This window comes from Astyanax mexicanus, chromosome 2 (genome assembly GCF_023375975.1).
Source record: "Astyanax mexicanus isolate ESR-SI-001 chromosome 2, AstMex3_surface, whole genome shotgun sequence".
NCBI lineage: Eukaryota > Metazoa > Chordata > Actinopteri > Characiformes > Acestrorhamphidae > Astyanax > Astyanax mexicanus.
Genome location: NC_064409.1, coordinates 48,156,939 through 48,169,997, shown reverse-complemented (window position 1 = coordinate 48,169,997; position 13,059 = coordinate 48,156,939). Strand labels below are relative to the sequence as shown.

Here is a 13,059-nt window from a genome sequence, read left to right as displayed (position 1 = left end):
TAACATGTTTACAGTAAAAAACTGTCTGTTATTAAGTCTTCAATCATGCAGCTCCTTTTATACAATCTAGCATATTTAACCATCCAGCATTTGATAATTGAACTGCAGCTTCCTGTCACAAGCGAGCCTCTACACTGAGCCTCGCTCAGAGCCACTGTATTCCTTAACCCCCAAAAAAGATATGATCGACTCTCATGATCGGCTAAATTAGAGAAATTTAAGCTGATTGCCAATTGCATACTTACAAAGGCTGAACTTTGGCACAAAAAACAAATATGAGCACACTTGGAGGAGATTACTAATAAACAATTATGTTGCACTGGCTAAAAGATGCCCTTACTGTCTAGCATGAAGCAGTATGATAAGGGCCCATCCTACCAGTTGTAATCTGTGTGACTCCCAGCCATTTTCCTGATTTATACCTCTATGTTTATACTGTGCTAACATGCCAAATGCCATTAGACAGCAGAATGTTAACTGATCATTAAGTGTTACCTCATTAAATGGCTTGGGAGCACCCACACCTGTATTTAAGTTGTGAGGTATTATCTTGTGAATCAGCTTGAACACTGGCCAGAGTGGATGGGATATTTAATTTCTGCAGATGTGGGGACGTTTAAAATTCCTCAATCCAAAGTGTTACATGTACTAGTAATCCCTCATGGAAGGCAGTGCAGTTGGTGGTAATGATGCTGGCAGAAATCACATCCACATTCAATGCAGGAGACCTCGCACACAATACTAGTTACTACCATGTTATGTTGCACAATATACCAATTCTAGAAAAGTCACGATATTTCGTCATTAAAAATGGTACAACACCCTATTTATTAAGTATCGATGCTAAACGTGTTTTAAAATAAGAGCGGTATTTCCAAAGAGTGCCACATGGGGGCAGTGTAGCATGTACCTCCTCTCAGAGGAGAACACGTAGCATGGCTGCTAATACGAGCAAATTTGCGAACAGTCATCAGCTTGTAAAACAACCTACACGCACAAAGCAAAATATGGAATTATTATTTTGCATACACATCTGACAGTCAGGACAACCCTGTGGACACATCAAAACCAGTCTGCAAATGATGCTTTAAACCTGTACAGACCAAGGGAGCCAACACCTGCAACTTAGCGAAGCATCTTTCTGATAGACATGCAGATTCATTTAAAGAATAATATTTAAATAAAAACGAATTAAATATAATTAAGTATAATTCAAATAAAGAATAATTAAGTCCTAAACGCATTGGTATCACTTAAGAGCACACTGACACGCTTGTGTTTCTGGCATGAGGTGGCCAAAGAACTGACCAGAAAATAAGTCAGTGAGAAAAAAACTGGACAACAAATGTTTTTTTTTCCATAACATGGCTCTAAAACTCAGCTGCTGCAACTTAGAATTATTTTATTTTTGTTTAGATATGTTCAAAGTGGCAAAAAATCTGTCCAGAAAATAAGTCAGTGAGAAAATAAAGGGCAGGTTTATTATTTTTTTTTTTTATAACATGGCCATAAAGCTTAGGTGCTGTTACAGAGAATTGTTTTATTTTTGTTCAGATATGTTAACTAACTCAGCAACTGTGACATAATATAATGTAATTTATATATTTTGATTCATTTAGTTAAAATTGTTTTCCTAATGTAATGTTGTGCTCAACAGATAGCAAACACTGAATAGATATCACGTTGTTAATGTTTTCTGTTTATTATTAAAAAGAAACTTAAGTTCAATGATCTATTATGCCATTACATTTCCCGATGTTCTTTTTTTTGCCGTGATATTGTTTAAGTATTGAGATATTTATCAAAATATACAATATCGCAGATATTGTATCGAAAGCCATAATTTTGGTATCGTGACACTAGTCTAATGAAATTTAAGTGCAATTCACTGAATAATACTGTAGATTCGATAAACAGATTGGGATGGTAGTAAACACCACAATCCATTTAGATGAGTTAATTCACACTGTGTCACACAGGTTCTGCATGCTGTGCTAAGAATCCCAAGGATGGTCCAGTGAGGGCTGTAGTCTCAGCAGCAGACGGAGAGATCAGTACCCACATGTATTGAGCGTCTCAGTGCCAGAATACTTACCCAGGATCAACTGTTTTCCATTTATATAGAGTCTGACAAAAACTGATACTCTGACATTTTGATATGTGATGTATACACGTATACATTGGTCTTGGATTTAATAATGCTAATAAAAGGTAATAAAAAAAACTTAGATCAGTTTATATATTTGCCCAGTGCCACCAATGGTTTCCTGTAATAGTGTTATTTGGAAGAAGAATGTGAATATCCTGTTCCATGGCTGGAGGCATGAGGCTCACACAGCACAGCTAACTGGCAGTAATGGCTAATTTGGGATGACCTGTGTGCAGAGACAGCTCATTGATTGGGAAACTGATCTCTTTCTCTCTCTCTCTCTCTCCCTCTCTCTCTCTCTTTTAAAAAGAGACTCCCATTTGAGGAGTAATTCTTCCTTTATTGTTGTTAATTCTCGCTATACGATGCTGCCACCTGTGGTAAAATCACCTACACCCTCAGTTGATCAGATCATTTGATTCTACCCCTTTAGGATAATGGCCAATATCAAGTGTGTGACTTAAGCTACTTTATTATAAGAGTCAAAATAAAATGTGATTTTAAAAGCTTTTCATGAAGGCGGCTCCCTTCACTTAATTAATTTCCACGATTCAGGGCTTGTTTCCAGTTGGTAAGTGATGAGATGAGATTTTTTACTATAATATAAACTTTACTTCTTATTTTTAAAGGCTATAGGCTATAAATATTAGTTCTTGCATAGTTGCATAGTTTTATTATTACGTTTTATTGAGTTTTTTAGACTGCAAAATAGCTAAGTCTATAAAGCTAGCTAGAAATGCTCTACAATTTGTTGCTGTTTAAATGTTAACTGTTTTCTGCCTTTTCAATCTGTATTTTCAAAATATTGAATATTGTGTTGTTCCTGGTTGGTTGGTTGGTTACTTTAACCATTTTAATAATTTTGAAATAGCCATAACAACTGCCATATGTTTATTGTGTTTCCTGAAAACATTAAAAAAGTTTTTTTTTAATTAGATTATTTAAGAAAGGTGTCTATTTTGTTGTGCATGCCAATGTGCTGTCTACTGTGGTTGGTAATGCCTCTTATTACATATTCCGTGTAGACAGTTGATGTTATGGGATCAAGGAGTGTTAAATGCTCGAACAACTTCAGAAATGTAATGTCCTTTTCATCTTGCACACACTATTAGACCTGGCTCCAACTCTGATCATTTATGCTGCTTGCCGTGAGCATTGATGACCTGTGTTTAACCTCACTCACAACTTGTAGAAGTGTGGACAATCCCAAACTGTTTCCTAAAGTAAAACTGATAAAACAAATTATTAGTCTAAAATACTGCTGTCCCATGACTTTTGACATGTCAGTGTACCATTGCCTTTTCACTTATAAAACACACTCTTTGCAAAAACAAAGGACAGTAAAGCATACCGACACATCTGCAAAAAGAAAAATTAAAATCATGGAAATTCTTTCATTCGTTCATTGATTCATGGAAAGTAGCAATATATATAAATAGCTGTTCGGCAGAGAGAATAATACTAGTTCCTATTTTGAACACTGCAGAATAAGAAGCAAAGTTAAACAGTAATTCAAATGAAGTTTCATTTCCTGTTTCAGATGTCTTTGCACTCCTTGACATCTTGCTATGTTTTCAAAGTCACCCAAAACAAAGGGTAAAATGTGTCAATGTTTCTCTCACCACTCGCAACACAATCAATAATACAGACCATTTTTTTGCAACAGTTTAATTTGACAAATTAAGTGCTCTGCTTAGTACTGAAACAAAGAGGTGGTCATAATATTCTGAATGGGTTATGGGGAAAAAAATATTTGAAATAATCAATATACTGGTATTAAAATAAGAATTGTGTGTTGTACACTCCGTGGTCACTGTTTTGTGAGCTTATTCAAGAAATAAAAACATCTAGAGAATGAGGGCACCTGGGCGTCCAAACTGCGGCCCGTTTCCTTTTTCGAAGTGTATTTTAGAAATTAAATGAAAGTTGTCCCGCAGGTTTTTATAATGTGAGATTCAAAGTTTAAACAGGCCAAAGTGTCTAAAAGAATGCGCAGTTGTAGCGCTCCAAAAAGACCAAAGAGACTCTATGCGGCGAGAATGCGCAGTTGTAGTTCGTGAAACTTGCCGAAGAGTGTATATGCGGCAAGAATGCTCAGTTGTAGCGCGAAAAAATCTATATGTGGCGAGAATGCGCAGTTGTGGTGCAGAAAACAGGCCAAAGAGTCTAAAAGCAGGGAGAGTGCACAGTTGTAGCGCGGAAAACTCGCCAAAGAGTTTATATGCGGCGAGAATGCGCAATTGTAGCGCAGAAACGGGCCAAAGAGTCTAAAAGCGGCGAGAGTGCTCAGTTGTAGCGCAATGATTATGATTGTTAATTTCTATTATTTGTACCTTTTTTCTAGTATCCTGTAGGGCTACAACTAATGATTATTTTAGTAGTCGACTAATCTGGTGATTATTTTTCAGATTAGTCGATTAGTCAACGATTATTTCTGCCATGTCCTCCATCTTTAAAAATGACAGAAACGGCTTAATATGAGATTTAAATGGCATTTAAATGTCTAAATGTTGTTTTAACATGGAAAGTACTAACATTTAGTGATTCAATATGTAATCTGTTGTGTTTGCTAACTTTAGGAGACCCATCACTCAGTGCGCTTCTGTCTCCAGCACCTTGTGTAATGCAGTACTGTTACAAATTAACGATTAGTCGACAATGAAATTTGTAGTCGACAAATTTAAATTATCCACTCTGTCGATTATATCGACTAATCGTTGCAGTCCTAGTATTCTGTTTATTGCAACCCTGATAGTTAAAATCATGAAGTAAATGCTCAGTCCAGAGATGTGTGTTGTATCGTAGACTGTTTGGGACGCAGTTTTAGGCCTTTTTATTTAAGTTGCGGAAGCCTTTTCCAGCCAACCAAAGTTCAGGCTTACTCCCTCTCATTCATACATCTGAAGTGACACCTTGTTAGTGTATGTTGTCTAATTTCAAGTTCGATAGTGAAGGAAGATTGTGAAGGTCAGCTCTGGAGAGAAAGATAAAACGGCTGTACTGAGTGTTCTGGACAGCCCTCTGTCCTGTGACCAGCGGCTGTTTTGACACTGACTGTGTTTTTGCCTGTATGTCTGCTGTGCTTTCTTATGCTGTGCGGTTGTCTAGTAGAAAGCTGTTGTGTCGGTGATGTTAAAAGATACAGACTAAATCAGGACAGGCCTTCCTTGCACATCTTGCTTACCTTTCTGTATGTGTGTATTCAGAGTTTGAGCACCAGTATTTGATGACTGTTAAACACTTGTTGCTAGGTTGCTGAGCTAAAGCAGCATTATGTAGCATTTTTACTATAAATGAATGTTTCTAAATCATGTTGATTCTACATGAATATACTAGAAAGAGTGGTGCTGCTATTGTTGCTACTATGGGGTTAGCATTCTGCAAACTGTAACTATGTAATGGTGAGCCATATTTGAGTCCTGTAATGTTACTGTATTTTTTTGTCAGTCCACATGTTTCTCTCACTTTAGATGCCAGGCATGTCATTTTGTGGTGGTTTATTTTCAGACTGTATATGGAGAACAGAGGCAAGAAAGGTCAATTTTTACATAATTCTACTTCAAATGATAATTAAATAAAAGTAATAGGTCAAAAGCACATGCAGATCTTAGTTAGAATGTCATGTTGAAACTAAATTGTCAGCAAATCAACAAATGAGAAAAGAGTGTAAAGCAAGAAAACCTCACACTTGAGCATACTGTGTACAGAAAGAATAGTATTGTTACTGCTGTGAACATTTAAACTGTTTTTTCTATCTGATCATCAGCTAAAGTTTTGATTATCTATAATTTACTGGAGTAAATATGTTTCAGCCGACTTTTTAGTTATTATTTTTTTCACACAGATCTTTCTTTGTTATTCCTATTTCATTTCAGCATGTTTTTATTCCGGCTTCTCATTAAAAAGAACAGATAAATCTCTCCATCCGGATAGAGTGAATTTGATTGTGGTATGAAAGTAACATGAAAAGATCTGTGGCAGAGATTTAAGAGAACTCAAGGGCAATGTCCCAACTAAGACTCTTTAATATATTTTATTGTGCTAAAACAGGCAGCTGAAACAGGCAGCCACAACAATAACATTTTAATAAATAAATAATATTTATTGTCATTATGGCATTTAGAGAAATGTGTGTTTGGGGAGGGAAGGGGGGGTAGTGCACTATACTCTGTGGTGCAGCCTAAGCTTTGTGTCCTTAATTGCATTTTATTGTCCTTACATTACATTTACTTTTCTATTTTAAATAGTGTTGAATCCAGTACTTTTACACTTTTACTTAAATAAATTAAAATTATACTTCAGCTTCTATAGTACAGTATTTGAAACCCTAGTATCTATACTTCTACCTCAGTAATGAATGTGGATCCTTGTATTCTTTTGATCACAGTCATTTATTTGGTTGTTTGATTTTTGTTGTTTGATTACACCCAAAGTTGTTCCGATTAATAAACTGTACTGTTTAATAAACAAACATTCATTTCTCATAGCCTTTCTCTCCCCTGGCCCTAAACAAACAGTGCATTACTTTCAGATTGGTACACTGGGTCAGAGGTGTCCAGTCTTATTCAAAAAGGACAGGTGTGTGTGTTTTCTATTCTAAAAAGAGCACACCTGATCAGATGTTTTGAAGACAGAGTCCAGCTAATAAAACATCAGATGAGCTGAAACCCTGGACCAACAGAGGCCTTTTGTGGCTGTGACTGTGTACCCCGGACCTAGTGTACAAATGTAAAAGTAAGGCTTTGTTTTTCCACGCTATAAAAAAATACACAACCAAAAGAAACATTGTAATGAAACTTCAGAAACTTGAAAAGAGCACAGCTGGTCATATGTTTGAAGACTAAGTTAAAGTAATAGAGCATGAGGTGTGCTGAAAACCAGAATAAGAATATCAGAATTAGGACTGAACAGATATAGTTAGAATCCTTGGTTGTCCTTGTATCATGTTTTAGATCACTGTTTCTCTTAAGCATATTGTGATATGTGTCAAATCAATCCATCCTAGATTGAGTGGGTGTGTTTTGTTGAGAAGGTCCTAATAACAAATGTTTTTTTGTTTGTTTGTTTGTTTGTTTGTTTTTTATAGATTGCATGTGGATCAGAACACAATCTTGCCATTGTAGGTGAGTACATTTCTGATTCTATGTAAAGGATGAAGTGATAACAATGAAATTCACACTAAACACTAAAACAGAGGGGATTTGATCAATAATGACAAAATTAATCTACTGACAAAAACTGATGAGTAAAGAGAGTGAACAAGTTCATACATTTAAAAGAGTCTAACTGTGCTTTATGTTGCAGTCAGTTGAAATACAGAGTTGCTGTACTTGGAGTATCTGCTGAACTGAAATATAATGAGTTCATAATAATTCCTTAGGATTATTATGGCTTATTTCTCTGACATTGAGAAGACACATTAGAATTGAGAGGGCTGAAGTGGTGACGCCAAGCGAGGATTTGTGACAGAAATCCATTAGTTATTAAGAGATAGCACTAATGCTGTAGTATAAGAATTAACCACAACTTTGGGTTTGATGCCTTGGAGAGTTTAATGTTGGGATCTCCAGAGCAGCAATCCTTCACGCTCTCATTAACTAGATAGATGTGTATCTAAGGTAATTAAGCAGCCATTTCTGTAGAGGGGCTTTACTATTATCATAGAAGGCCAGCGTTATTGAGATTTTCGTGCCTTGTTTTGAGCCTGACTTGTATTATAAAATCAGTACCAGTGCTGGGTATAACCTTATATACAATGTCTTCTAAAAAAAAAGTTATTTAATAAATTTACAGTACTTCTTAAAGTATTCGTAAATTATGATACTGAGGGACGTCATAAGTTAAAGGAAATGACGGGGTGCTCTATGGAACTTTTACACAAGTACAAGTTTTAAAGGGCCTGTGATACATACGTCACATGAGCTTTTTGGGTTAAAATAATGGTTGGGTATTACTGGGTCTTTTCACAAGCTATTGTATATTTTTAGGTTTCAAATATGTGGTGTTTCTCTTATACAAATATATCTAATATAGCACATCCTCATGCACGTATTCTATATATATATAGGTTACATATATATATATATATATATATACATATATATATATATATATATATATATATATATATATATATATATATATATATATATATGTATATATATAGGATACATGTCAGTAGTTTAAAGAAAAAACACACATATAATTGAGATATGACTGACGTGCTGCCCTTAGCTGTAATGCATAGTTTTGGGGAATTTCCTGCACCCTGAATTTAGTCATGTTTGCTGCTTTTTTTTCATTATTGCATCTTTTTCTGTAGTACTGACCTTTAGGAAAATCCTCTGTTTTGTATTGAAGAAATGGCATTTAGGCATTTTGAAAATCTTCAGAATTATATTCAGAGTTATTTTAAGACTTCACCACCCTGGTTTGTAATTAGGTGGAATTTAGAACACATATTTTAATATTCTGATTCTGTTTTTTTTTTTTTGTAGTATTTCAGAACAACTGACTAAACTGTCAATGCATTTTTTTTTCTTTGCATTTTTCTTGCTTTAATGATCACATAGACTCTGGCCTGACTTGCTTCCCCAAATTTGCATATAACATATGACTAACCCTAGACATGCATTTGCAGTTCATCATTTGCGCAGCCAGCATGCAAACCGGAACACAGACTTTCAAAACGTTTGTGATTATCAGACAGCCACCTCTAACTTCTCGACCAGCGCTGTAGGTAAACTGCTTGCAAAGCTGTTGAAGTGCCTGGAAGACTGAAGATCGAAGCTGCTAGCAAACAGCCTTGAAGACTGCATTTGGAAATTGGTAACTGAGTATGAAAGAAGGGCTCCTGTTGCAGAAGATATGAAGTCCCTGCTGTACCTGATAGCCCTTGTGCTTTTCAGCACAAGCACACATGGATGGCATTTGCAAAATTGTCAACTCAACAAACTTGCTGCAGTGATCTCAGATTGTTTTGGTGAACATGGTGCTTACTGTGAGAACATCATAGATTTTGAAGTGGATCTTGCTGTGCTCCCATCTGACATTGAAAACTTGTGCATTAACATGGAAGTGGAAAAAGCGTATGGATCCCTTGATTCTGGAACTTTTTCACGCTTTACTTCTCTGGAGTACCTGCAGATCGCTGGCTGTTTTAATGAAATCAATCCTGGGGCATTTCAAGGACTTTCAAACCTCAGAAGATTAAGCCTTTATTTTCATTGCTCTTGTGCAAACGTATTGTCACGAAAAGTATTTAAGGACCTACCTCAGTTGAAGGAATTAGAAATTAGCGGGTTAAATCTTTCAGTGGTGGAAACTGATGTTTTTTATGATCTCTCCCAAATTGAGAACTTTTCTTTTATTGAGCCTTGCACTTCTTCTGTCTTTTCAGATCTAATATGCAGAATAATACGATTCACATCTTTAAAAAAAATTATTTTCACTACGTCGAATGACGAGTTTTTAGATCACCCTAACTGCACCTATGGAAAAGAATTTGCGTTTAGAAATGCAATTCTACCACGTAGCGCGAGAGCCCAACTGACATTTTACAAAATTAAACATTTTCAACCTGGAGCGATAGATTTTTTCCAAGATTTGTCTAAATTAAGTTTTGCTTACAATGACACACTACTTAATTATCTTCCCAGATCTGACATCAAGAGTGTAGATAATTTGGATTACAGTAGTGATGAACTTGTTGTGGAGAATATATGCAATGCTGTGTCCAAGTTGTCAACTAAACAGCTTTCATTAGGTATTAGCAATACTATTAATTTCTCTCATTTTAAGGATGAAGACTGCATTGCTCTTGAATACCTACAGATCTCTGTCTATGACTTACAGCCCATAAACTTGAGTTTTATCTACTTTATGACAAATCTTAGTGCTTTATTGGTTTTTGGCCAGGGATTGGATGCACCTCATTTTAGTTCTATATGTTCATCTCCAGGAAATGTCTCATGGCTCTCTGTTTTGTCTGTTGAAAAAGGTTCGATCAGTAACATATATAGCCATCAATTCAGTTGTTTAGTGAATCTCGAAACATTAAATATTACTTGTTCTTCAGTCTCAACCATTGAACCTTTTGCTTTCATGGAATTAGGCTCATTAAGGATCTTGAGCTTCTGGAATAACGACATCAGTGTGATTAGTTACCATGTTTTTGATGGCCTGCACAACCTTTTAGTGCTAGACCTCCAGGAAAATCCCCTACATTCTATTGAAGAAATGGCATTTAGGCATTTTGTGAATCTTCAAGAATTATATTTTAGTAATTTTAAAACCTTACTACCCGAGTTTGTAATTAGGTGGAATTTAACACACATATTTGGTAATATTTCAGAACACCTGACCAACCTGTCCTTTGTGTATGTTGAACCAATGGAGCTGATTATTGGCTCAAATGTGGTTTTGAAACATAATCTTACTTTCTATGTGTCTACAATTGTTGTGACTATTGAGGACTGTGAGCGTCCGTTTTTCGCCTCGGTCACCAGTCTCCATGCAAGAGGCAAACAAGTCCTCTGTGGCTCAGAATTCATAGCAAAGTATGTTAAAAATGTGGAGAACTTCTTTTTTCGCTCTGATCATTCAGACACTGCTGGGGATTTGACTCATATTAATAAACTTGTTCACCTCAAGGTGTTGGAGTTTGATGCTGTGGACTTTTCGAAACAATCAAACGTACCTGCTATTTTCCACAACCTGACTAAACTAAAGGATCTGACGTTGATTGACTGTAGACATTTCAGTATTGATGGAACTTTGACCAAAGACCTAAGATCACTGGAACTTCTGATTTTGGCATTCCGAGATTATGTGACCATGTATGCCAGTTTTTTTGAACCTCTTATCAGCCTACAGAATCTGGTCTTTTATCATCTTCATCTTTTTTGCAATTGTGATAATGCCAATTTTATCAAGTGGGTGAAAGAGAACAGGCAAGTGCAAGTGGAAATTAAGCTTCCAGGTCTGAATGACTTGCAGTGTTTATCCAGTGATGGCTTTGAGAGGCCCAACATGCAGGTTTTTGCAAAACAGAACTGTGTTTTTGAGATTGAATTTGTGCTCTTTATTTCCACTTCTTTGGCTGTGGTCCTCCTCCTGTTGGCAGTATTTGTCCATCAGATGAGTAGACATTTAATTCTCCCGCTTTATCACATTGCTCGTGCCTGGATTGAGCAAGCTGTAAGGGAAGATGGCAGGGTGCGGTACCGCTACGATGCGTTTGTTTCTTACAGCGGCAAAGATGAGAGCTGGGTGCTGAAGGAGCTTTTGCCAAGCCTGGAGCAGCGAGGACCACCCTTCCTTCGGCTTTGCCTACACACCAGGGACTTCCAGCTGGGCAAGGACGTTGTGGATAATATCACAGACAGCTTGTATGAAAGTCGCTATACACTTTGTCTGGTCAGCCGCCACTACCTGCGCAGCAACTGGTGCTCTTTGGAGATGCAGCTAGCAACCAGCCGATTGCAGGTGGAACACAAAGATGTCCTTATTCTGGTTTTCCTGGAGAAGATCCCTTCCCGCCTGTTGTCTGCGCATCACAGACTGGCTCGTCTGGTCAAGACCAGAACGTACCTTGACTGGCCTCAGGATCCAGAGGAACGTGATTCATTCTGGGATAGACTTTGGGACAAACTAAAACCTGAAGAAGCGTTGTGAAGAAATGAATGACTATGTTTTTCTTTGACTGAGACATTCACCTTATAAACAAAAGTTTATTTATTGTTTCTTTCAAAATCAAGCGTAATGACAATAATTTGGTGTAAATCTGCTTTCCATTAGCAGCTAGACTCTTGCTAGTCTTGCTTTTCAGGTTAGGTAGATGATGCGCTCTCTCTCCCCATCACTCCTGAAATGATGTCAGTCAGTACAGGCATCTGTTAGCTGTTGTATCAGAGCTGGGTTACAGTGCTTTCCTCCGTGCAAGCTGGTTACCTGGCTATGCTGCATCAGCAGCAGTTTAAAAAGAGGTGGTGGCTGGCTTTTTATTTTGCTTTTATTCTGCTCATCACCTCACCATTTAGGACTGAGACTGGCTGTGTGTATGTGAAAGTAGCTAAATGCTTTAATTTTCACTAATGTGTATAAAGTGTATAAAGTATAGGCACAAGCTCATGATCAAAAGTATAATTTACTTCACATTCTAAGGCTTTTATGTTATCCAGCTATTTGTTCTTAAGATACTGCCAATATTTTAAATATCATTCATGTAAACAGGGTTTGCTGAAAAATTGATTCACTCGCTCACTGCCAGTGACATTTGTTTGTATTGCATTTATATCTGAAGGTCACATTCAATCCAAACAGTATTAATGTTAAAACCCATAGCTGTGTTAGATCCTCTTGGTAAAATGTTGCAGTGAAGATGCATTTACTTCCTTAAGATGCTTCTTCTTTTTTTGTGTGAAGTTTCTGTTCTCGTTTTTTTCGTTTTCACTTCAGTGTCAGCCTTTCTATTTTTGAAATGAAAACTGAAGTGCTTTTACTAAACACATGCATGTCTAACATATAGAGGAAGAGCAGCAGTTCGATGTAAGATGTTTTTGTTAGATATCAGTGACTTAATAAAGTGTTTGTGTAGCCGCTGTTAAACTTTACCTTTCCTCTAATTCTTATTAAATATTTGCCTGCTTGAACATAATACATTTTTAATGTATGTATTGGTTTTGTTATTTTCTGTTTTGCCCAAATTTTATACCGTATGCTTAGTAAAACGTGCACAGCGTTACTGCCAGGCTGCTTGTTTGAATGAAACTTAACTTTACATCTTTCCAAGCTTCAGGCCACAATGGTCTGTGTAGCAGCTTGTATTTTCAGAGGAAAAAAAATCTGGGGATTTTAATCTATGGCAACAGTGGAGGTATCAAAGATGTCAAAGATCAGTGAAGCTCACA

General features: G+C 36.6%; 2 protein-coding genes across 4 annotated transcripts in view; both read left to right on the top strand.

Annotated features, from left to right (window-relative positions):
* Positions 1-13,059, top strand: part of sergef (secretion regulating guanine nucleotide exchange factor) — a 28,498-nt gene that overhangs the window by 8,099 nt on the left and 7,340 nt on the right. For 2 of the 3 annotated variants that reach the window (XM_007235173.4, XM_022672370.2), the window contains one exon: positions 7,236-7,272. In XM_007235173.4, coding sequence (XP_007235235.3) covers positions 7,236-7,272 — 37 coding nt within the window. Of the gene's footprint in view, positions 1-1,979; positions 2,801-7,235; positions 7,273-13,059 lie in introns of those variants that run through there. The other variant, XM_007235174.4, reaches the window with a different exon arrangement.
* On the top strand, positions 8,670-12,821 carry LOC103043661 (toll-like receptor 13). The gene has a single exon (XM_007235175.4). It carries the CDS (start codon positions 9,017-9,019, stop codon positions 11,822-11,824), a length of 2,808 nt encoding a protein of 935 aa, XP_007235237.3. The 5' UTR covers positions 8,670-9,016; the 3' UTR covers positions 11,825-12,821.